At 42.3% G+C, this 21,961-nt stretch overlaps 1 protein-coding gene across 4 annotated transcripts; it reads left to right on the top strand.

Moving 5' to 3' along the window:
* The first annotated feature begins 1,754 nt into the window (after window positions 1-1,754).
* Window positions 1,755-20,171, top strand: LOC123997584 (endoribonuclease ZC3H12A-like). 4 transcript variants are annotated; one of them, XM_046301974.1, is made up of 6 exons: window positions 1,755-2,159; window positions 9,678-10,133; window positions 12,376-12,515; window positions 15,100-15,334; window positions 18,096-18,202; window positions 18,496-20,171. In XM_046301974.1, exons 2-6 carry the CDS (start codon window positions 9,763-9,765, stop codon window positions 19,611-19,613), a joined length of 1,971 nt encoding a protein of 656 aa, XP_046157930.1. In that variant the 5' UTR covers window positions 1,755-2,159; window positions 9,678-9,762; the 3' UTR covers window positions 19,614-20,171. The 4 variants fall into 4 exon arrangements, with proteins under 4 accessions (XP_046157930.1, XP_046157931.1, XP_046157933.1 ...); XM_046301975.1 differs by lacking the exon at window positions 1,755-2,159 and adding an exon at window positions 2,349-2,484; XM_046301977.1 differs by lacking the exon at window positions 1,755-2,159 and adding an exon at window positions 8,070-8,267.
* The last annotated feature ends 1,790 nt before the right edge of the window (window positions 20,172-21,961 follow it).

The following is a 21,961-nucleotide window of genomic DNA, read 5'->3' as shown; positions in this document are numbered from 1 at the left end:
TACAGATGAACGTGGTACCTTCAGGCGTTTGGAAATCGCTCCCTAAGATGAACCAGACTTGTGGAGGTCTACAATTTTTTTTCTGAGGTCTTGGCTGATTTCTTTTGATTTTCCCATGATGTCAAGCAAAGAGGCACTGAGTTTGAAGGTAGATCTTGAAATACATCCACAGGTACACCTCCAATTGACTCAAATTATGTCAATTAGCCTATATGAAGCTTCTAAAGCATTTTCTGGAATTTTCCAAGCTGTTTAAAGGCACAGTCAATTTAGTGTATGTAAACTTCTGACCCACTGTAATTGTGATATAGTGAATTATAAGTGAAATAACCTGTCTGTAAACTGTTTGTTGGAAAACGTACTTGTGTCATGCACAAAGTAGATGTCCTAACCGACTTGCCAAAACTATAGTTTGTTAACAAGAAATTTGTAGAGTGGGTGAAAACCGTGTTTTAGTGACTCCAACCTAAGTGTGTGTAAACTTCCGACTTCAACTGTAACTTTACATCAGTATTTAGCTGCTAAATAGTAACTATTAACAGGTTATTACCTCGTTTTTACCTGCTCATTGCAGTCTTATTTCGCTGTTGTTTCATATTACTTTCCAGATGTTACCCTGTTGTTTTAGCACTCTGAACTAAAGTGGTACCTCCCTGGTACCTACCAAACAAATTGATTAACCTGAAATGCACAGACAAACTGGCCACATCCACACACTTGCCTAACCTCTCCTAACCCTTGAAGTAACAAATCACACACATACAATACACATTTGTTTTTGACTCAAGCCAGCCTTAATGCTACTCCCTTAGCCTTACACATAATCATAGGCGGCATTTCCATTAAGCTAAGCTTCCCTTAAGTAAATTGTATGGAACTTGCCAAATTATATAGTTCTGTCTATACACAAAAAAAAATCCTTCAAAACACTACACTAGAGAGCATGATTGGGCAACAGAGGAATTATTATCTTGTTTTAAAAAAAATAGCGGTGGATTGTTTTAAATTACCAGCACATACAGCCAGGAAGCTCGCCATTTAGGAAGCGTGCAGTTTGGGCAAGCATGCAGCAAATATCCGAGCTGATTGTTGACATATCCCCGGTGAGTGCGCATATTCACTGTCTTTATCATAAAAAAATAAAAAATAAAAATAAATATTCACTGTCTTTATCATTGGCTGAGCCAGTGGCAAGTTATTTTGGGACAATAATGTCCTCATCCAGGCTAGATAGACTACATAGCCTACAATGTCTCCCCTTTTCATAGGCCTCAATTAGATGGTTGCATTCAAGACAATATTGTTTTTATTGATCTCAGTTTGTCATTTTCAGCAAATCAGCCTACCCTGTCATTTTGTGGTATTAAAGATTAGGCTCACGTCTCCAGTTATGGCAAGTGAATTCTTGTAGAATTGCATGAAATGTGTTTATAAAACTCTACATTTTTCTCGTGTCCTGCTAAAGAATGTTCCTTTAGCTGAAAAAAATAGCTTCCCCCAAACTTGAAACCCACATGCAGCCTATTGACATACTCAAAAAACACACACAAAAGATAGCTTTGGCTTGATATTTCCTTGCAAGGTAGGCCTAAGGAGTACATCAACCCAGCATGAGACAATGTAAAGGGTGACATCTAGTGGGAAAAACTGTTCTGTACCATAACGTATATCAATTATATAGTTAACTAGAGCCTACACTACACGAGGGCAGATACTTATCACTGTATAAAAAAAATTACGCTGTAGGGGGGGTTGTTGTTGTAGCTGGTCCAATTAGAGGCCTTATTTCTTTCAATTATTTATATATTTTTTATTCTGCACCCTCGGCACCTATAGATATAACATTTCCATAATTTTGGTGAATTTATTTACAAATCAGACTTTACAGTGAAAGCATAAGGGCAGGGTTCAAGAATTGAATTTGACTTCTCGGCTAGGACTGAGAAAATGTAGCTCTACAGTAACGTAGGCTGTAATTTGAATGTAATTTGGGAGGACTTTAACAAGTTGGGGCCGTGGCCACACAGGAATAAAGGAAGGACACTTTTGAGCAAGGGAGGTGCTGCGAAGTCATAACCATAGCATACATCAGAAATGCTAAATGTATGGTCAAGGTGAAAATGGAGCACCACGACGAGGGAAACTAGTTGAAAGTTAAGGTAAATTCTAAACGCCATTGTCAGTGTTGTGTATTTGTACAAAGCTAATGATTTACTATGTTAGTTTCACTGAAACGTCATATGACTCTGATTTACGTGTCACCTGTACTTGTATTCCACTGTCATGAGAAAAACACGGCGCCAGGCTCTCCTGTACAAACGAATACACTAATCCATTGTCTGCCTCTGCATTGTCGGCGTTTGTAATGTAACGTAGTTTTTGTATATGCTATTTTATTATTTACATAGGTAAATCATTTTATATTGGTTCGGGATTCATCTAGTTATTTGCTTTCGTGATTCGTCCAGGGTGCTTCAGGCTATGGTAATGTTGAATAACATTTGGGAAGTTTACAATAGGTTTACCAGTTTAATTGTGTAGTTTCGGTGATACATTGCAATAAACTAAAAACGGTTTGCAATTGCTGTAGACCTATGACACTTTAGCCTAATGTGAATACAAAATATATTAGGCCTGAAAAGTAATACACATGTAATGCAGTACTGTCATGTTTGTCATTTATTATCATGTCTTGTCCCTGTGTCAACTGTTTCCCTTTGGTCTTATTTGGTTCTTTCCCTCATAATATCAGAATCTCTCCCCCTCCCTCTCTCAAAAATATAAAGTGTTCTTCTCTCTATCGCTGAAATTCCTGCTCCCAGCTGTTCCTATTCCCCTAATCATCATTTAGTCTTCCCACACCTGTTCCCGATCCTTTCCCCTGATTAGAGTCCCTATTTATTCCTTTGTGATCCAAATTCCTGTGTCGGTTCCATTGTTTTTATTCACCATGCTGTGATTGGCGCCCTGTCCTGTCGTGTTTTTTGCCTTCATCAGATGCTGCGTGTGAGCAGGTGGCTCTGAATCAACTAGGTGCGCCTATTTGTCGACCTGCAGTCTGTGGCCGCTTCTCTAGTTATTTCTACAGACTAGAATTTTTGTTATTCCCTGTTTTGGATTTAAATCTCTGTTTTGTCAAGATGGGTCCCATTCACCTGCATGACAGAAGGTGACCAAGGAATGGACCCAGCTGATTCAGACGCTCGTTACACTGCCGTCAAGATCCAGGAGCCATGCTCGGCAGACACGAGCAGGAATTGTCTGCTGCTCGCCATGCCGTGGAGAACCTGGCCGCTCAGGTTTCCGACCTCTCTGGACAGTTCCAGAGTCTACGTCTCGTGCCACCTGTTACTTCCTGGCCTGCCGAGCCTCCAGAACCTAGGGTTAATAACCCACCTTGCTACTCCGGGCAGCCCACTGAGTGCCGCTCCTTTTCACGCAGTGTGAGATTGTGTTCTCTCTCCAACCCAACACATACTCTAGAGCAAGAGCTCGGGTTGCTTACGTCATTTCACTCCTTACTGGCCGGGCTCGAGAATGGGGCACAGCTATCTGGGAGGCAAGGGCGGATTGCTCTAACAAGTTCCAGAACTTTAAAGAGGAGATGATTCGGGTTTTTGACCGTTCAGTTTTTGGTAGGGAGGCTTCTAGGGCCCAAACTTCCTTATGCCAAGGTGAACGGTCCATAACGGATTATTCTATTGAGTTTCGCACTCTTGCTGCCTCTAGTGAGTGGAACGAGCCGGCGCTGCTCGCTCGTTTTCTGGAGGGACTCCACGCAGTGGTTAAGGATGAGATTCTCTCCCGGGAGGTTCCATCAGATGTGGACTCTTTGATTGCTCTCGCCATCCGCATAGAACGACGGGTAGATCTTCGTCACCGGGCTCGTGGAAGAGAGCTCGCATCAACGGGTTTCCCTGCTGCATCGCAACCATCTCCCTCCTCTGGCTTTGAGACTGAGCCCATGCAGCTGGGAGGGATTCGGTTCTCGACTAAGGAGAGGGAACGGAGGATCACCAACCGCCTGTGCCTCTATTGCGGAGTTGCTGGACATTTTGTTAATTCATGTCCAGTAAGAGGCCAGAGCCCATCAGTGTGAGCGCTACTACTCAGGTCCCTTCATCTAGAACATGTCGGTCCATCTACGCTGGACCGGTTCGGGTGCTACATGCAGTGCCTTGATTGACTCTGGGGCTGAGGGTTGTTTCATGGACGAAGCATGGGTTCGGAAACATAACATTCCTTTCAGACAAATAGACAGGCCTACGCCCATGTTTGCCTTAGATGGTAGTCATCTTCCCAGTATCAAATTTGAGACACTACCTTTAACTCTCACAGTATCTGGTAACCACAGTGAGACTATTTCTTTTTTGATTTTCCGTTCACCGTTTACACCTGTTGTTTTGGGTCATCCCTGGCTAGTATGTCATAATCCTTCTATTAATTGGTCTAGTAATTCTATCCTATCCTGGAATGTCATGTGAAGTGTTTAATGTCTGCCATCCCTCCCGTTTCTTCTGTCCCTACTTCTCAGGAGGAACCTGGCGATTTGACAGAGTGCCGGAGGAATATCATGATCTGCGCACGGTCTTCAGTCGGTCCCGAGCCAACTCCCTTCCTCCTCACCAGATGATTGTAGTATTGATCTCCTTCCGGGGACCACTCCTGTAGACTATACTCTCTGTCGGCTCCCGAACGTAAGGCTCTCGAGGATTATTTGTCTGTGTCTCTTGTTCCCGGTACCATAGTGCCTTCTTCTTCTCCGGCCTGGGGCGGGGTTCTTTTTGTTAAGAAGAAGGACGGATCAACTCTATGAGAAGGAGATACTGTGCGCCCTGCGTGGATTATCGAGGGCTGAATGACATAACGGTTAAGAATCGTTATCCGCTTCCCCTTATGTCATCAGCCTTCGAGATTCTGCAGGGAGCCAGGTGCTTTACTAAGTTGGACCTTCGTAACGCTTACCATTCGTGCGCATCAGAGAGGGGGACGAGTGGAAACCTTTAACACTTTAGGGCATTTTGAGTACCGGGTTCTTTCGGACCGCCAATGCGCCAGCTGTTTTTCAGGCATTAGTTAATGATGTTTGAGAGACCTGAACATTTTTGTTTTTGTCTAAATTGATCCTGATTTTTTCTCCGTCACTCGAGATTCATGTTCAGCATCGAATTGACAGCGCCTTTTAGAGAATTGTTTACAAAGGCTGAGAAGTGCTCTTTTCATGTCTCCTCCGTTACTTTTCTCGGTTCCGTTATTTCCGCTGAAGGCATTCAGATGGATTCCGCTAAGGTCCAAGCTGTCAGTGATTGGCCCGTTACAAGGTCACGTGTCGAGTTGCAGCTTTTTTAGGTTTCCTAATTTCTATCGGCGTTTCATAAGTAATTTCGGTCAAGTTGCTGCCCTTCACAGCTCTTACTTCTGTCAAGACGTGTTTTAGTGGTCCGGTTCCGCCCAGGAGCTTTTGATCTTCTAAAAGAACGTTTTACGTCCGCTCCTATCCTCGTTACTCCTGACGAGACAATTCATTGTCGAGGTTGCCTTCAGAAGGCGTGCTTTATCTTCCAGTGACGATAAGGTTCATCCTTGCGCTTATTTTTTCATCGCCTGTCGCCATCTGAAACTATGATGTGGGTCGTGAACTGCTCAGCCATCCGCTTAGCCCTAGGCGAATGGGACATTGGAGGGGGCGACCGTCTTTTGTCGATTTGGACAGACCATAAGAACCTTGAGTACATCCGTTCTGCCAAACGACTTAATGCCCGTCAAGCTTTGGGCGTTGTTTTCGCTCGCATAACCGAGTTTGTGATTTCACCGTCCGGGTAGCAAGAACACCAAGCCTGATGCCTTATCCCGTCTGTTTAGTTCTTCTGTGGCTTCTACTGATCCCGAGGGGATTCTTTTTGGGCGTGTTGTCGGGTTAACAGTCTGGGGAATTGAAGGACAGGTTATCAAGCACTCACGCACACTGCATCGCGCTTGTCCTAGTAACCTCCTTTTCGTTCCTGTTTCCATGTCTGGCTGTTCTTCAGTGGGCTCACTCTGCCAAGTTAGCTGGTCATCCCGGTGTTCGAGGCACTTTGCGTTTTTGCCAGCGCTTTTGGTGGCCGACTCAGGAGCGTGACACGCGCCGTTTCGTGGCTGCTTGTTTGCGCGCAGACTAAGTCGGGTAACTCTCCTCCTGCCGGTCGTCTCAGACCGCTCCCATTCCTTCTCGACCATGGTCTCACATCGCCTTAGACTTCATTACCGGTCTGCCTTTGTCTGCGGGGAGGACTGTGAGAGCCGCCAATAAACAGGATTAAGAGTCCAAGGTATTGTTGCGGCCAGAGAGTGTGGCTTTCCACTCGCAACCTTCCTCTTACGACAGTCTCGTAAGTTGACCCGCGGTTCATTGGTCCGTTCCGTGTCTCCCAGGTCGTCAGTCCTGTCGCTGTGCGACAGCTTCTTCCGCGACAAGTCGCGTCCATCCTGTCTTCCATGTCTCCTGTGTTAAGCCCTTTCTTCGCACCCCCGTTCGTCTTCCCTCCCCCCTCCCGTCCTTGTCGAGAGCGCACCTATTTACAAGGTACATAAGATCATGGACACTCGGGGACGGGGTCACCAATACCTTGTGGATTGGGAGGGTTACGGTCCTGAGGAGAGGAGTTGGGTTCCGTCTCGGGACGTGCTGGACCGTTCACTCATTGATGATTTCCTCCCGTTGCCGCCAGGATTCCTTCCTGAGTGCGCCAGGAGGCGCTCGGTGAGTGGGGGGTACTGTCATGTTTGTCATTTATTATCATGTCTTGTCCCTGTGCTCCCCATGCTATTCGTTTCCCTCTGCTGGTCTTATTTGGTTCTTTCCCTCCTTCTATCCCACTCTCTCCCCCTCCCCTCTCACTCTCTCGCTCTCTCTTCTCTCTATCGTTGTTCCTGCTCCCAGCTGTTCCTATTCCCCTAATCATCATTTAGTCTTCCCACACCTGTTCCCGATCCTTTCCCTGATTAGAGTCCCTATTTATTCCTTTGTGATCCGTTCCTGTCCCGTCGGTTCCTTGTTTTGTATTCACCATGCTGTGAAGTTTCGCCCTGTCCTGTCGTGTTTTTTGCCTTCATCAGATGCTGCGTGTGAGCAGGTGGCTCTATCAACTACGGCCTGCGCCAGCAATGTGACCTGCAGTCTGTGGCCGCTTCTCTAGTTATTCCCTCTACAGACTAGAGGATTTTTGTTATTCCCTGTTTTGGATTTAAATAAACTCTGTTTCTGTTAAGTCGCTTTTGGGTCCTCTTTCACCTGCATGACACAGTACAGTCAATATGTCAAGTTGTCAACTGAATTATTTGCATATTACTCTAACATAATACAGAATGTCGGCCAAACTACACTAAACAAAAATATAAAGTGTTGGTTTCATGAGCTGAAATTAAAGATCCCAGAAATGTTTTATATGCACTAAAAGCTTATTTCGCTCAAATTTTGTGGACACATTGTTTACTTCCCTGCTAGTGGGCGGCAGGTAGCCTAGCGGTTAAGAGTTGCTGGTTCAAATCCCTGAAACAACTAGGTGAAAAATTTGTCGACTTGAGCAGGGCGCTTTAACCATAATATTGTATGTAAAAGTGTTAGTGAGCATTTCTCCTTTGTCAAGATAATCCATCCACCTGACAAGTGTGGCATATCAAGAAGCTGATTAAGCAGCACGAGCATGACACAGGTGCACCTTGTGCTGGGGACAATAAAAAGACACAAAAATGTGTAACACAATGCCATAGATGTCTCAAGTTTTGAGGCAGTGTGCAACTGGCATGCTGACAGCAGGAATGTCCATCAGAGCTGAATTGAATGTTAATTTCTCTCCTACAATGTCGCTTTACAGAATTTGGCAGTACTTCCAACCGGCCTCACAACCGCAAACCACGTGTAACCACACCAGCCAATGACCTCCACATCTGGTTTCTTCACCTGTGGGATCGTCGTGAGACCAGCCAGCTGATGAAACTGGGTTTGCACAACCGTAGAATTTCTGCACAAACTGTCAGAAATCGTCTCAGGGAAGCTCATCTGCATGTTCGTCATCCTCACCAGGGTTTTGACCTGACTGCAGTTCGGCATCGTAACCGACTTCAGTGGGCAAATGCTCACCTTCGATTGCCGCTGGCATGCTGGAGAAGTGTGCTCTTCATGGATGGATCCCGGTTTCAACTGTACCGGTAGATGGCAGACGTGTGGGCAATTTACTGATGTCAACGTTGTGAACAGGGTGCCCCATTGTGCCGGTGGAGTTATGGTATGGGCAGGCATAAGCTACAGACAACAAATACAATTGCATTTTATTGATGGCAATTTGAATGCACTGATATACAGTGATGAGATCCTGATGCCCATTGTCGTGCTATTCATCCGCCGCCATCACCTCATGTTGCAGCATGATAATGCACAGCCATGTTGCAAGGATCTGTACACAATTCCCGGAAGCTGAAATTGTCCCAGTTCTTCTATGGCCTGCATACTCACCAGACATGTCACCCATTGAACATGTTTGGAATGCTCTGGATCGACGCATACAACAGTGTGCTCCAGTTCCCGCCAATATCCAGCAACTTCGCAGAGCCACTGAAGAGGAGTGGGACAACATTCCACATGCCAAATCAACTGCCTGATCAACTCTATGAGAAGGAGATCTGTCGCGCGGCATGAGGCGAATGGTGGTCAAACCAGATACTGACTGGTTTTCAGTATCTGATTAGCCCCTACCTTTTTTATGGGGGGGGGGTATTTGTGACCAGCAGATGCATATCTATATTCCCAGTCGTATGAAATCCACAGATTAGGGCCTAATTTATTTATTTAAATTGACTGATTTCTTTGTGAACTGTAACTCAGTAAGATATTAGAAATTGACACAACATTTTTACAGTGCCGTGAAAAAGTATTTGCCCCATTTCTGATTTTCTCTATTTTTGATGCTGATGCAAAACATAATATTAGATAAAGGGAACCTGAGTTTACAAATATGGATACTTTTTTTTAACACCCAATTCCGTTGTGTGAATAAGTAACTGCCCCCTTACATTCAATAGCTTCCTGTAGTTGTTGATCAGTCTCTCACATCGCTGTGGAGGAATTTTGTCCCACTCTTGCCTGCAGAACTGCTTTATCTCAGTGACATTTCTGGGTTTTCAAGCATAAACTGCTCGTTTCAAGTCCAGCCACAACATCTCAATTGGGATTAGGTCTGGATTTTGACTAGGCCATTTCAAAACTTTAAGTTCATTGCTTTTTCAGCCATTTTCATGTAGACCTGATTGTGGATTTTGGATCATTGTCTTGCTGCATAACCCGGCTGCGCTTCAGCTTCAGCTCACAGACGTATGACCTGACATTCTCTGATACCGAGCAGAATTCATTTTTCCTTCTATTAAGGCAAGTCTTCCAGGTCTTCGGGCAGCAAAGCATCCCCAAACCATCATACTACCACCACCATGCTTGACCGTTGGTATGAGGTTCTTACTGTGGAATGCAGTGTTTGGTTTTTGTCAGGCATAATGGGAGAACTGCTATCTATAAAGTTGACTCAGGTTTGCCGAAAAGCACCTGGATGATCATCAAAAATAATGTTCTTTTGACTATTTTTGTTCAGTATATTTGCATAACATTGTCTTTGAATTTAACTAAAGTCTCTCTCTGTTCAATCCAGGCAACCGTATCAACATGAAAAATAGGCCATAACCCTCCCAAGCTGAACAGCTGCACAGGAAAGCCCAGACTGACAGTAGTAGAAGATGGACCAGGCCTTTCCCAGTCTCCAGACCTCAGCCACTGAGCTCCAACTCAGGGTGGACTTCTTCAGAAAGTTGGGCTACTCCCCCATGGAGGTTCGGGCCGCCCTGCTGAAGCTAGGCCTGAGTACAGACACCAACTCTGTACTGGGGGAGTTGGTCCGTAGCGGAGCCAGCACTGGTACTTCTAACTCCACCATTCCTGAGAGTGTTGAAGATACTACTGGCCCCAAAAGCCACACAGGCTCCAGCATGGCATCCTCTAGGACCCATGGCTCCCCAGGAGACAGACCAGTCTCATTACTGGAAGACAGGAGGGACACAGACAGCGGACTGAAACCTATCGTCATTGACGGCAGCAATGTGGCCATGAGGTGAGCGAGTCGAGAAGAGAGGAAGGGATTATTCTTGTTATGTTTGTAAGAGCTAGCATTCAATTGAAGTGTTTCAATGAGTTCAGCTGTGTGCATGCGCGCCTGTATGTCATGATCATGACAGTCCTGCCCTGTAAGGGTTAGATGTTATTGTGGTTGAGAAATTACATGAAGCAGATGTACTGTATTATTTTCTCCTCGTGTGGTTGCTTGTACATGACATTGATAATGACAGCCAGCTATGCAAAAATACCTGTAAACTACAACTCATTATCAGCTGTTGAACTATGTCCCTGCAACACAAGAACCACAAGCTCTTCTCATACACCTTAATAATTTTGTCAGCTAGGTTTGAAGAGGTAGTATCCATGCCTGTGCATGCCTTTGCTAAGGTTAATGGTGCGCTATATGCAAATCTCCTCCTACGCAAGTCTCTGCCTTGCACTGGCTCCCAGTGATAGCTATGTGTCAAGGCGGTGTTTATATTGTCAGGATAGAGTTCATATTGAACAGGCCAGACAACATTGTCACTCAGTTTTATTATGTCTTCTTAGTTCAAGTGTTTGCAATTACAACCATTTTTAACTGTCGTCTCCTAATTACATGGATGGAGCCAAGCCAACATTTTAGAACTTCCATTATTACAGTTTTATTACCTAGCTATTTGAGTATACAATATTTGGATTCAATTCATAAACCAATAATGAAACACAATCCACGTGTATGTTCAAAGGAATGTCAGATTCAGAAGTGGCAGCAGGTAGCCTAACAGTTAAAACCATTGGGCCAGTAAACGATAGATTGCTGGTTCAAATCCCCAAGCCGACTCGGTGAAAAATCACCCTTGAGCAAGGCACTTGACCCTCATTTATTTGGATAAGAGTGTCTGCTAAATGACAACAACAAAAAATGTAGGGTGTCCAATCAAAAATATATTTTTTACCAATGGGTGAAATAATACGTTAATTGTGTAGACACTCCTATAAGAAAACCAATGGTCAAAACCCCATGTATCTATAATAATCCGTTCAGTTTATTTCCCTTGTAGGATGGCCAAGATTAGGGTTGCTAAAACAATGGAAGTCAGATAAAAAAATATATATATATATTTTGTTTTGAAAAAGGATTCAAAAATCTGGAAAATAGCATTGCGTCAGTTAGGCTGGATGATGTGCGGAAATTGAGGCAAACTGACCGGCTCAACGTTGAACTCGTTGTCTTTCTTCTCAAATCCGGAGGACATAAAACAGTAGAGGTAAGATAGATATCAATTTTGAGACATGACATGTTGTATTTTAGTTTACACTTTTCATATTAATGCGAGATCTTCAGTTTCTTGGCATTCGTGCATGGAATAGCCTTAATTTCTCAGAACAAGAAAAGACTGACAAGTTTCAGAAGAAAGTTCTTTGTTTCTGGCCATTTTGAGCCTGTAATCGAACCAACAAATGCTGATGCTCCAGATACTCAACTAGTCTAAAGAAGGCCAGTTTTATTGCTTCTTTAATCAGGACAGCAGTTTTCAGCTGTGCTAACAATCGCAAAATTGTTTTCTAATGATCAATTATCTTTTTTAAATTATGAACTTGGATTAGCTAACACAACGTGTCATTGGAACACAGGAGTGATGGTTGCTGATAACGGGCCTCTATATGCCTATGTAGATACCATTAAAAATCAACTGTGTCCAGCTACAATAGTCATTTACAACATTAACAATAACTACACTGTATTTCTGATCAATTTGATGTTATTTTAATGGACCAAAAAAATTGCTTTTCTTTCAAAAACAAGGACATTTCTATGTGACCCCAAACTTTTGACCGGTAAATGTACGTAAAATAGGACCTTGATGCACAGTATAGCTGTCATTCTGTCATATGTTATTATCTTATAACAGCTACTTTACTTTAATGATGTCATGCTACTTTACTACTCAGAAAGAGTACTGTTTGAGCTGCATACCTGTGTTCCTGTATTTTTTTAACAACTATGCAAATCTTGTCATTCGCTTGCATTGCCACTGAAGTGAATGCATTGTAGACAGAGGAGAAATTATTTGGTCAGATTAACTTTGCTCTACCTTTTTAACAATGAAACAATCAGAGATCGACATAAAACTGCACTTTCACCTCTCTCCTTCCTTTTAAATCTGCCCTCTTCACTAGAAATGTTTGTTGATTCATAGAAAGTAGTGACATATTTACTTATCCCATTTCCTGCTCTCTTGTCTCCCTTCCAGTCATGGTAACAAGGAAGTGTTCTCCTGTAAAGGAATTGAGTTGGCAGTGATCTATTTCCTGGATAGAGGTCACTCAACCGTCATTGTGTTTGTGCCCTCCTGGCGCAAGGAGCAGCCCAGGCCTGATGTCCCCATCACAGGTGAGATTCACAAATACAGTGCATTCAGAAAGTATTAAAACCCCTTGACTTTTCCACATTACAGCCTTATTCTAAAATTTATTAAATAAATTAAAATCCTCAATTTAGACACAATACCCCATTTTTTTGCAAATGTATTAAAAAAATTAAAAAATAGAAATACCTTATTCACATAAGTATTCAGGCCCTTTACTATGAGACACGAAATTGAGCTCAGGTACATCCTGGTTCCATTGATCAACCTTGAGGTGTTTCTACAACTTGATTAGAGTCAAGTTGTGGTATAGCCCAGACTTGAACCCGATCAAACATCTCTGGAGAGACCTGAAAATAGCTGTGCAGCGACGCTCCCCATCCAACTTGACAGAGCTTGAGAGGATCTGCAGAGAGGAATAGGAGAAACTCCCGAAATACAAGTGTGCCAAGCGTGCCAAACAAAGAAATACAAAAAAACATAGAAAAAATAACATAGAATGCCCACCCAAATCACACCCTGACCAAACCAAAATAGAGACATAAAAAGCTCTAAGGTCAGGGCATGACAACTTCAATAAAGTACTAAGTAAAGGGTCTGAATACTTATTTCAGAAATTATACATTTGCTTTTTCATTATGTTGTATTGTGTGTAGATTTGAGGATAGATTTTGTTTTAAATTTTATGCACTTTAGAAAAGGCTGTAACATGGAAAAAGTCAAGGGGCTTGAATACTTTTCGAATGCACTATAGTTCGAATGAGACTAGTCTCTGTTTCTGAATAGGAATACTTTAATACCAGGGGATTTTGAAAACACAAACTATGTTCATGTACAACAAGAAACAATGCTTTTACGGACAGTTTCCGGGATTGATCTCTCTCTTTTTAGTCCAGGATTAGGTTTGTCTGTGGAAATTCATTTTGTGAGGTCAGCGATGCATAAAAATACTAGACACAGAAAATCAACACAATAGAATAAAATAAAATACAGTATTCATTGTGACTATTTCTTTAAAATAATGCAATACATTCCCTTATCTCATTTATATGCAGGGGTTTTGGTAAGTACACTCACTGCACCTACAGTATGTTTCCAGTCATATGATGTGTCTGTAATATGAGACTGAGGCAAAAGGCATTGGGAAACTCCACCAGAGGGTAGTATTGGACAAATGCTGAAATCAAGAAATACTGCCTGACGTCATACTCTAGGCTTTCTGAAAAAATTATAAATAAATGTTCCCAATTGTCATTGCTTCAACCCACATCATGTTGTCGAACACAGCAGTGACTCTTGTCCATGTACCTGAAGGCTATCTGTTAGGAGGTGTTTGTGTTAACCCAGCGTAACCACTAACAAAGCCAGTGTGCAGTAGATCGGACCACTATTTGTAGCTGACACATCATCACCTGGTGCCCACTGCTTGCATGGTTCAGTGGTGTTGTCTGAGGTGGAGCAAGCAAGCCAAAAGTTAAATTTTCAGTCCCAGTAACCAGAAAGTCAAAAATAACCGCAACAGTCAATCCTACCAGGGAATTGGGAAATCCCCACCAGGAAATACAACTGTTTTTCTCACACACTCAGGTTACTGTCTGAAACTGAGTCTTTAACTGTGTCTAATCAAGCAGAGCGTTATGGTTTACATGTCAAGTGATTATTGTTACCTGAACAATCAAAGCATTTTTGACACAGACATTTGACATTTGTGAGTGCATTTCAGGCTTTAGTCAATAGTAGTCTCTAAAAACCTCAAGGAAATTGTTCAATATGGAGCTCTGTCTCACACTTATTTAAGTCAGGGTCCATATTCAAGTGTATCATTAGGAGCGCTGGTCGAGGAAAAAATACATGACTTTTAGGTCATATTGAATAAGATTACATGGACAGGAGGGACCAGATCCACGATCACTACTCCTACTTTGAGACACCATATGAATATGGCCCCAGATCTTTCCAAAGTTGGCTTACTGAACATTGTTGCCTTTAGCTTGTCCATTTTGTTTATTTCAACCATTTCCATTGTCCGTTTTCACACTGTGCACACAGGTGCATTTATTTAACATTCATTTTGGATGTATTTGTCAATGCTTTAATTTAGTCTGCTGGGAGGTTTCCATGTTATGTGATATTTGGGTGGTGAAGTTTGAACAGCTTATGTAATAATTAAACTGTCATGTAATATTTGTTTTAAACGATTGATGGTTTTGTGCTCTGTGTTTTGTCTCAGGGATCCACAGTTGATGGATTTGTGTTTTGCGTGTCCCCTGTTTGATTTGGCACACTATGCCATATTTGATTGAAGCAATGTTATGCGACCCTTTCTTATCATAGTGTCACCTGGCTTGTTCATCATGCAAAGGTATAGAATACGTTGTTTTGAAATATTAGTCATGTTAATGTGTATATGATGAAAGACCAAACATAAAGCGAACCATCTCTTCTTCTTACATCGCCAGCAACAGCTGTCCATGTAATCTTATTCATTATTATCTATACGGCAAAACTGATCCGAAATCAGCACTCCTACTCTGAGAAGCTTTATGAATAAAGGCACATGACTGGGACATAATAAAACACTTGGTGAAATATCTGTACGTTTATTTCCAGACCAACACATTCTAATGGAGCTAGAGAAGAAGAAGATAGTTGTCTTCACGCCCTCGAGACGTGTCGGTGGTAAACGGGTGGTCTGCTACGACGACCGTTTTATTGTGAAGCTGGCCTACGAGTCGGACGGCGTGATCGTGTCTAACGACACCTATAGGGACCTCCAGGGAGAGCGTCCGGAGTGGAAGCGCTGTATCGAGGAGAGGCTGCTTATGTACTCTTTCGTCAATGACAAGTGAGTGCTGGATGTATTTATTTTTTAAATGGGGGGGATGACAGTGACAGGCATGCATTAAGGGGAGATTGATGGAGAGACGATACAATGGTGAAGAGGCCAGTGGGGCCGGAATTCAATCCCACGCAGGCAGGGGAATCATACATGCTGTATGGGGGGTTTCAGCAGGTAACATCTGTCATAAATACTGATTTTTGGACAGAAACATGAGAAATGGAGAGATGTATTTAAACAGGTTTTTAACTCTCTGAAAAAAACATGTATTAATCATGCATTGATGCCAAGGGTAGATATGTAGAACAATTTGAGTCATGTACATAGTTCTCTTGTCACGTCCTGACCGTAGTTCCTTTTTTATGTCTCTATTTTAGTTTGGTCAGGGCGTGAGTTGGGGTGGGCATTCTATGTTTGTTCTGTGTGTTATATTCTATGTTTGTTCTATGTGTTTGGCCTGGTATGGTTCCCAATCAGAGGCAGCTGTCAATCATTGTCTCTGATTGAGAACCATACTTAGGTAGCCTGTTCCCACCTGGTGTTTGTGGGTAGTTGTTTTCTGTGTCTGTGTTTTCACCATACAGAACTGTTTAGATTTTCATTTCTTTCCTGCACTTTGTTATTTTGTATTTTCTCATGTTCTGATATAATAAATTATCATGGACACTTACAACGATGCATTTGGGTCCGATCCTTCCTACTCATCATCAGACAAAGAAGACTTTTTTTACATCTCTAGTCAGGATTCAGCCCAGAAATAGCGAGCAACGTGGTTCCGAAAAGCAGATTTGACCTTTCAGAGCAGATACTGTAGTAGTGTAATATACTGTAATGCCATGGTCACCAACTGGTTGATCTCCAAGGCATTCCTAGACAATTGCCAAACATTTCTGTAAAAAACTCAATGACAAAGCCTTGCGTTCCTATTTTTATATTATTCGTCTCGCGCTGTTGGCGGCAGGTGCACCCGATTCAGCTGCCCTGCATGCCAGGTAGGTGAAGTGTTCCATTTTTAAACCATTTCATGTGTCTGAAGGTACAAACTCTGTCTTCACGGCGGGCCTGGAGAGTAAATCAAGTGCACTTTAGGCCTACCAATCGGATGGCTCAGAATACCATTTCTGTAGTAATGTGGCAAGCATAAAAGAAAGCTACAGCAAAGTTTATATTTAGATATTTAAGAACTTTTAAAACCATGACTCAACAAATACAGCGAAGAGCTGGGTTTTTTTTATGAGCGTGTTCATGCTTAAGTTCTTACTCAGCACTGTCAACACTTTAAAAAAAAAATATTCAACACTTTTATAAGCCATAAAATGCACATTCATACCACTTCCACTTGCGCTACAACCAGCACTGCAGCTGTAATGAATGAGTAGAAAGGTGTATCGATAGGCTTGCATGGTTACTATTAGCGGCTTGGGTATTTTTTAATATAGAGGAATATTTCACTTTCTCCGTTGAAAGTGTCGTAGGAATATTGGTCCAATAATATTTCTCAGATACCAGAGCTTGTGAATTCAAAGTAGACTTTATTACAAAGTAAAAAGCCGAGCTGGTTCATGGATCAACTGTTTTTCCCAACCTTAGCACACTCTTTTTATACAGTTTCATCCTTACATTACATACATAGAGAGGAGTGACTGTAAATTATGAACTCTTTTTGGCTTTGCGCCACAATTATTTCCAACCCTAACTTCTTTCTTTGAGGCTGACTTTTTCCCGCCTCTACAAATCATTTAACACTCTACAAATCACTGAACCGATTATATTGGTGGCGCAACTATGACAGTTTGGTTAAAAGGTAATAGGGGCCCCTGCCAGGCTGCAGTCACAAGTAGATTATATCAGCACCCTCCAGGCTGTAGTCATAAGTACATTCATTATATTGATTCTGACACTTCTTATCCAGGCATGCTTCTAGATTACAATGTGTGTATTTATGTTGTATATTGGCTTTTCTTATGCTATACAGGTGTGGTTACAGGTTCCTTTGAAGCTTTTAATGATTCTGTTTTATTACATTAATATCTCACAATAAATATGTTACTGTAAAATCACCATAAAAGGATTAACAACATGTATTTGTCCAGAGGCAGACATAATGTGCTGCGACTCAAGTTTTTCCATCAGCTGGAAGACGTGTCCCTTTTTGGTCAGCGTAGAAAATGGAAAGAGGCGTTAAGAGGCGAACCTTCAGTCTGCTGCTCGCTCCCTCCACTGAGACTGACCATCAGATGCAGGCACAATCAGCCCAGTAAAATAAATTATTATATAAATGTAGCTCACTCAGCTGTGCCTCACAGGTAATACAAAATCTGGTCTATTACCGGTCTGATCGTATAGCCTATCTAAAATGTATAAAAATGGTGCGAACAACAATACATTTGCCGGCCAATTTCAAGCAAAGCCAATATGCGGTGATAAGGTATTGGGCCTATAGCCTAATGCATAAACCTAATTGTTACACTACTGTTTTTAATAGGTTAATGTTGCATAGGCTTATGTTTTTTTTAAACAAATCTGTGGTAGATCTCCGCTTGCATTTTGACTCAAAGTGATCTTGACTCAGAAAAGGTTGGTGACCACTCCTGTATGGTTAGAGGATGATTCATGAGACCTGTGTTAATGTAATTATTTCAGATATGAAAAGCAAACATTCCCTCTGCCTGCACCGTGTCTTATTGTTCTAATCGATTAGATTCGATCCTCTATCACTTCTCTGCCTGTATTGTTTTCTGATCAATATTACCCATTTTCGGCCCAGATTCATGCCCCCAGATGACCCGCTTGGTCGTCATGGTCCCAGTCTGGAGAACTTCCTGAGGAAGAAGCCTCTACTACCAGAACACAAACGCCAACTCTGTCCTTATGGTAGGATCTCAACCATAGAGATATATGTGTGAGATACCATAGGGTTCTAATTATATTGTCTGAACACTGATGCTTAGTTTAAAACCTGTCTTGTTGAAGCAGAAGACAAACATAAAGTACTAATCTAGGATCAGGTCTCCATTAGGCATAAATTATTTTATATCAGCACTTCTAATCTGAGACTCTTTGTGAAGTCTCAAGATACTTTCTCCTGTAGAATTGTATTATTTTAGATTTAGGTAGAAATACTGTAACTGTCATGTTTAGTAACTCATTTATGTTTTCTATTTCAGGTAAAAAGTGCACGTATGGCGTAAAGTGTAAGTTCTACCACCCTGAGCGCACTCACCAATCTCACTGCTCATTGGCTGATGAGCTCAGGGAGAAGGCAAGGCTCTCCTCAGTAAAAGAGGACCGGAATCACACGACATCACACCTGAGAGGCCCCCAGGCCGACCCGAGCCCCTTTCCCTCCTATTCTCTGGAGAATGACCTGGAGCACAGGCTGACGTTGGAGCATCGCGGTTCCCTGAGGGAGTGTCCCAATAGCCAGGTAACTGAGAACATGTTTCTGTCCTGGGATGGGCCACACTCCAGTAGGAACCAGCAGGCCCGCAGCCCCACAGCACTAGACCAAGGACAAATGGACTGGCCCAATATGGGCAGTATGTTCTCCCCCTACGCTACTACTGACCTCCCCTATGCCAGCATCTCCCATGAATGCATGGACTCTGGTTTTGGCACCTATGAGAGCCAGTACTCAGATGTGCCCCAAGGCCACAGCAACGCCTTCAGTCCCAGGCAGCAGAAGAAACAACAGGGTTCCAGACATCCAGGCATGCATCCAGAGAGGCTGGCCCAGGACAGCCTCCAGCCCTGCAGGTGTTTCCATTTGGCTCCCTTCACAGGTCCCCAGCAGCAGTACCACAGCAACCCACACCTCGAGTCCCAATCCCAGCCAAGGTTTGACACCTACTCGCCTCCTCTGTTCCCACCCAACATGCACCACTCCAGCCTCCCTTGCAACTTCCAGCAAGGCAGGGTGGGGGCACATAATTTCCACCCCCATCAGCACCCCCAGAAGTACTGGTCAGACCCCTTCCATAGCGGGGTCCCCCAGGCTAGTGCATCGTGTAGCCTCACCCCGAGCTCCCACCATCACCCCCCAACCCCGCATGGGGCCCCCCACTCATGCTCCTCTTACAGGAATCAGCAGGAACTCAACTTCTGGGCCCAGCCACCTCCACCTTCTGCCTTTGACACAGACAGAGAGGAGCTCCGTAAGAAACTGCAGGCCATCTTCAACCCCCACCAAGTAGATACGGTCATGGGGATTTTCCCTCACCTGATGGATGCCCAGAAGCTGGCTGCAGAGATCCTCAATTTCAAATCTGATGCGGGGGACTTCTGATGCCTCTAAGCATCTTGTCCACGGGATTCATTCAGGGTTGAGAAACTTGCACAACTCTAACTTCCACGTAAATCATTAATTGATTTCAATGGGATACTTGTGTGAAAATGTGCCTTGGGTAATTATTCTCTTGTTCTTTTCCTTTGTAATTTACTGTAACTGATTGAAAGAGCAATGTTTTTATTGTTGATGTTGTCCTTCCTTAGCAGTCATGTGCTTGCATAGCTTATGTTAAATCCATGACAGGTTGTGTGTGAACAGTTTGGGAGAAGTGTAGAGAATTGGGATGAATCCCCTGTCGTGTTTAACTGGATTATTTGAAATTTATTGAAAGTTGTATACATTTATAACAGTGTAGTCAAATCTTGCCTCTAGACTCAATAATACGGCAAAAGTGAATCTAGAGTGTTTGACTGTTGATGCATATTGTATCATCATTTGGGATATACCGTATGTGATCTCTCGTTTGTCCGAAATTCAGCTCTCATGTAATAAGAAATAATTGTCTCAAATAATGTCCTTGTCTGAAATTACACCTTTTACTATTATGTTTTTTAATATTGTGGTTCTGGTGGCCATAATGTATTTCCTGTCTCATTGACCAATATATTCCTTATTCCATCTCTTTATGCAGTGTGGAATACAATGGTATACATTTTTCACATGTATAAAGCTATGCCCAAAGAACCCCAAATACTATACAGTATCCTTCTAAACAACAGAATAAGTTGGAGAAGCTGCCAAAGAAACTGAATTAATGTTGGAAAAGCACCTTGTCATTGACCCAAATATTGTAATTCTCCCATAGACCAGAATGTTCTCAGCAAGATAATGTACAAAATGTGTTATGTAATATGTACAGTATGTCCTGTGAAGGTCTCTTATATCACCAAAGACTGGGTAAATCCAATAGATCTTTTAAAGTAACTGTCCAGTGTTTCAGGATTTCTACGAAATATGACCTATAATTAATTACAATACAGTTTGAGTGATTTTAGTTTTCCTTCCAAAATGTTTTTAAGTATGTTAAAAAGCAGCTTTTCTGTGTTGGAATGGTGTGGGTGCACCCCAACAACAGAATGGTGGGGGCGTATACCGGTATAAAAAAATAATAATGCGAATAGACTGCTGATTGGCCAGCTCAAGCTCAATGACGATGACCTCATCCTCTATGTTGAAATAGCAAACAGTTTTTAAACTGTCTGTTTGAGTTTAAGGTTGTTGTTTTTTTGGTGTTTTCTCCAGTTTATGCTTTGACCACATATGAGTCAACAACATTTATTTGCGTGTGAGTTAACTTAACTTCTTATGGCTGGGGGCAGTATTGAGTAGCTTAGATGAATAAGGTGCCCAGAGTAAACTGCCTGCTACTCAGTCCCAGTTGCTAATATATACTTATTATTCGTAAGTTTCTAAAACTGTTTGAATGATGTCTGTGAGTATAACAGAACTCATATGGCAGGCAAACACCTGAGAAAAAAATCCAACCAGGAAATGGGAATTCTGATGTTGGTCGTTTTTCAACTTATTCCCTATTGAAGATACAGTGGGATAGCATGTTGCACTTCCTAAGGCTTCCACTAGATGTCGCACTTCGTGACTTTAGATTTGTTTACAAAACGCGTGAACAAAAGTAGCTATTTGGACATGAATGATGGACATAATCGAACAAAACAAACATTTATTGTGGAACTGGGATTCCTGGGAGTGCATTCCGATGAAGATCATCAAAGGTAAGTTAATATTTATGTTATTTCTGACTTCTGTAGACTGCACAATATGGCGGATATCTTTTTGGCTTGTTTGGTCTCTGAGCGCCGTACTCAGATTATTACATGGTTTGCTTTTTCCGTAAAGCTTTTTTGAAATCTGACACAGCGGTTGCATTAAGGAGAAGTGTATCTAAAGTTCCATGCATAACACTTGTATTTTCATCAACATTTATTATGAGAATTTCTGTAAATTGATGTGGCTCTCTGCAAAATCACCAGATCTTTTTGGAACTACTGAACATAATGCGCCAATGTATACTGAGATTTTTTTTATATAAATATGAACTTTATCGAACAAAACATACATATATTGTGTAACTTGAATTCCTATGAGTGTCATCTGATGAAGATCATCAAAGGTTAGTTATTAATTCTATCTATTTCGGATTTTTGTGACTCCTCTCTTTGGCTGAAAAATGGCTGTGACCTAACATAATCGTTTGTGGTGCTTTCGCCGTAAAGCCTATTTGAAATCGGACACTGTGGTGGGATTAACAAGAAGTGTATCTTTAAAATGGTGTGAAATACTTCTATGTTTGAGGAATTTTAATTTTGGGATTTCTGTTGATATGACAC

Source organism: Oncorhynchus gorbuscha, linkage group LG15 (genome assembly GCF_021184085.1).
Source record: "Oncorhynchus gorbuscha isolate QuinsamMale2020 ecotype Even-year linkage group LG15, OgorEven_v1.0, whole genome shotgun sequence".
NCBI lineage: Eukaryota > Metazoa > Chordata > Actinopteri > Salmoniformes > Salmonidae > Oncorhynchus > Oncorhynchus gorbuscha.
The sequence above is the reverse complement of the archived record's forward strand: the minus strand, read 5'-3'. Positions and strand labels throughout refer to the sequence as shown.

Bases quoted from the DNA above. Each gene is read 5' to 3' on its own strand.
- LOC123997584 (XM_046301974.1), top strand. From the start codon at position 9,763: ATGGACCAGGCCTTTCCCAGTCTCCAGACCTCAGCCACTGAGCTCCAA. The intron at 12,516-15,099 runs GTGAGATTCACA...GTTTATTTCCAG, and splicing joins GCCTGATGTCCCCATCACAG to ACCAACACATTCTAATGGAG. The intron at 15,335-18,095 runs GTGAGTGCTGGA...TTTTCGGCCCAG, and splicing joins TACTCTTTCGTCAATGACAA to ATTCATGCCCCCAGATGACC.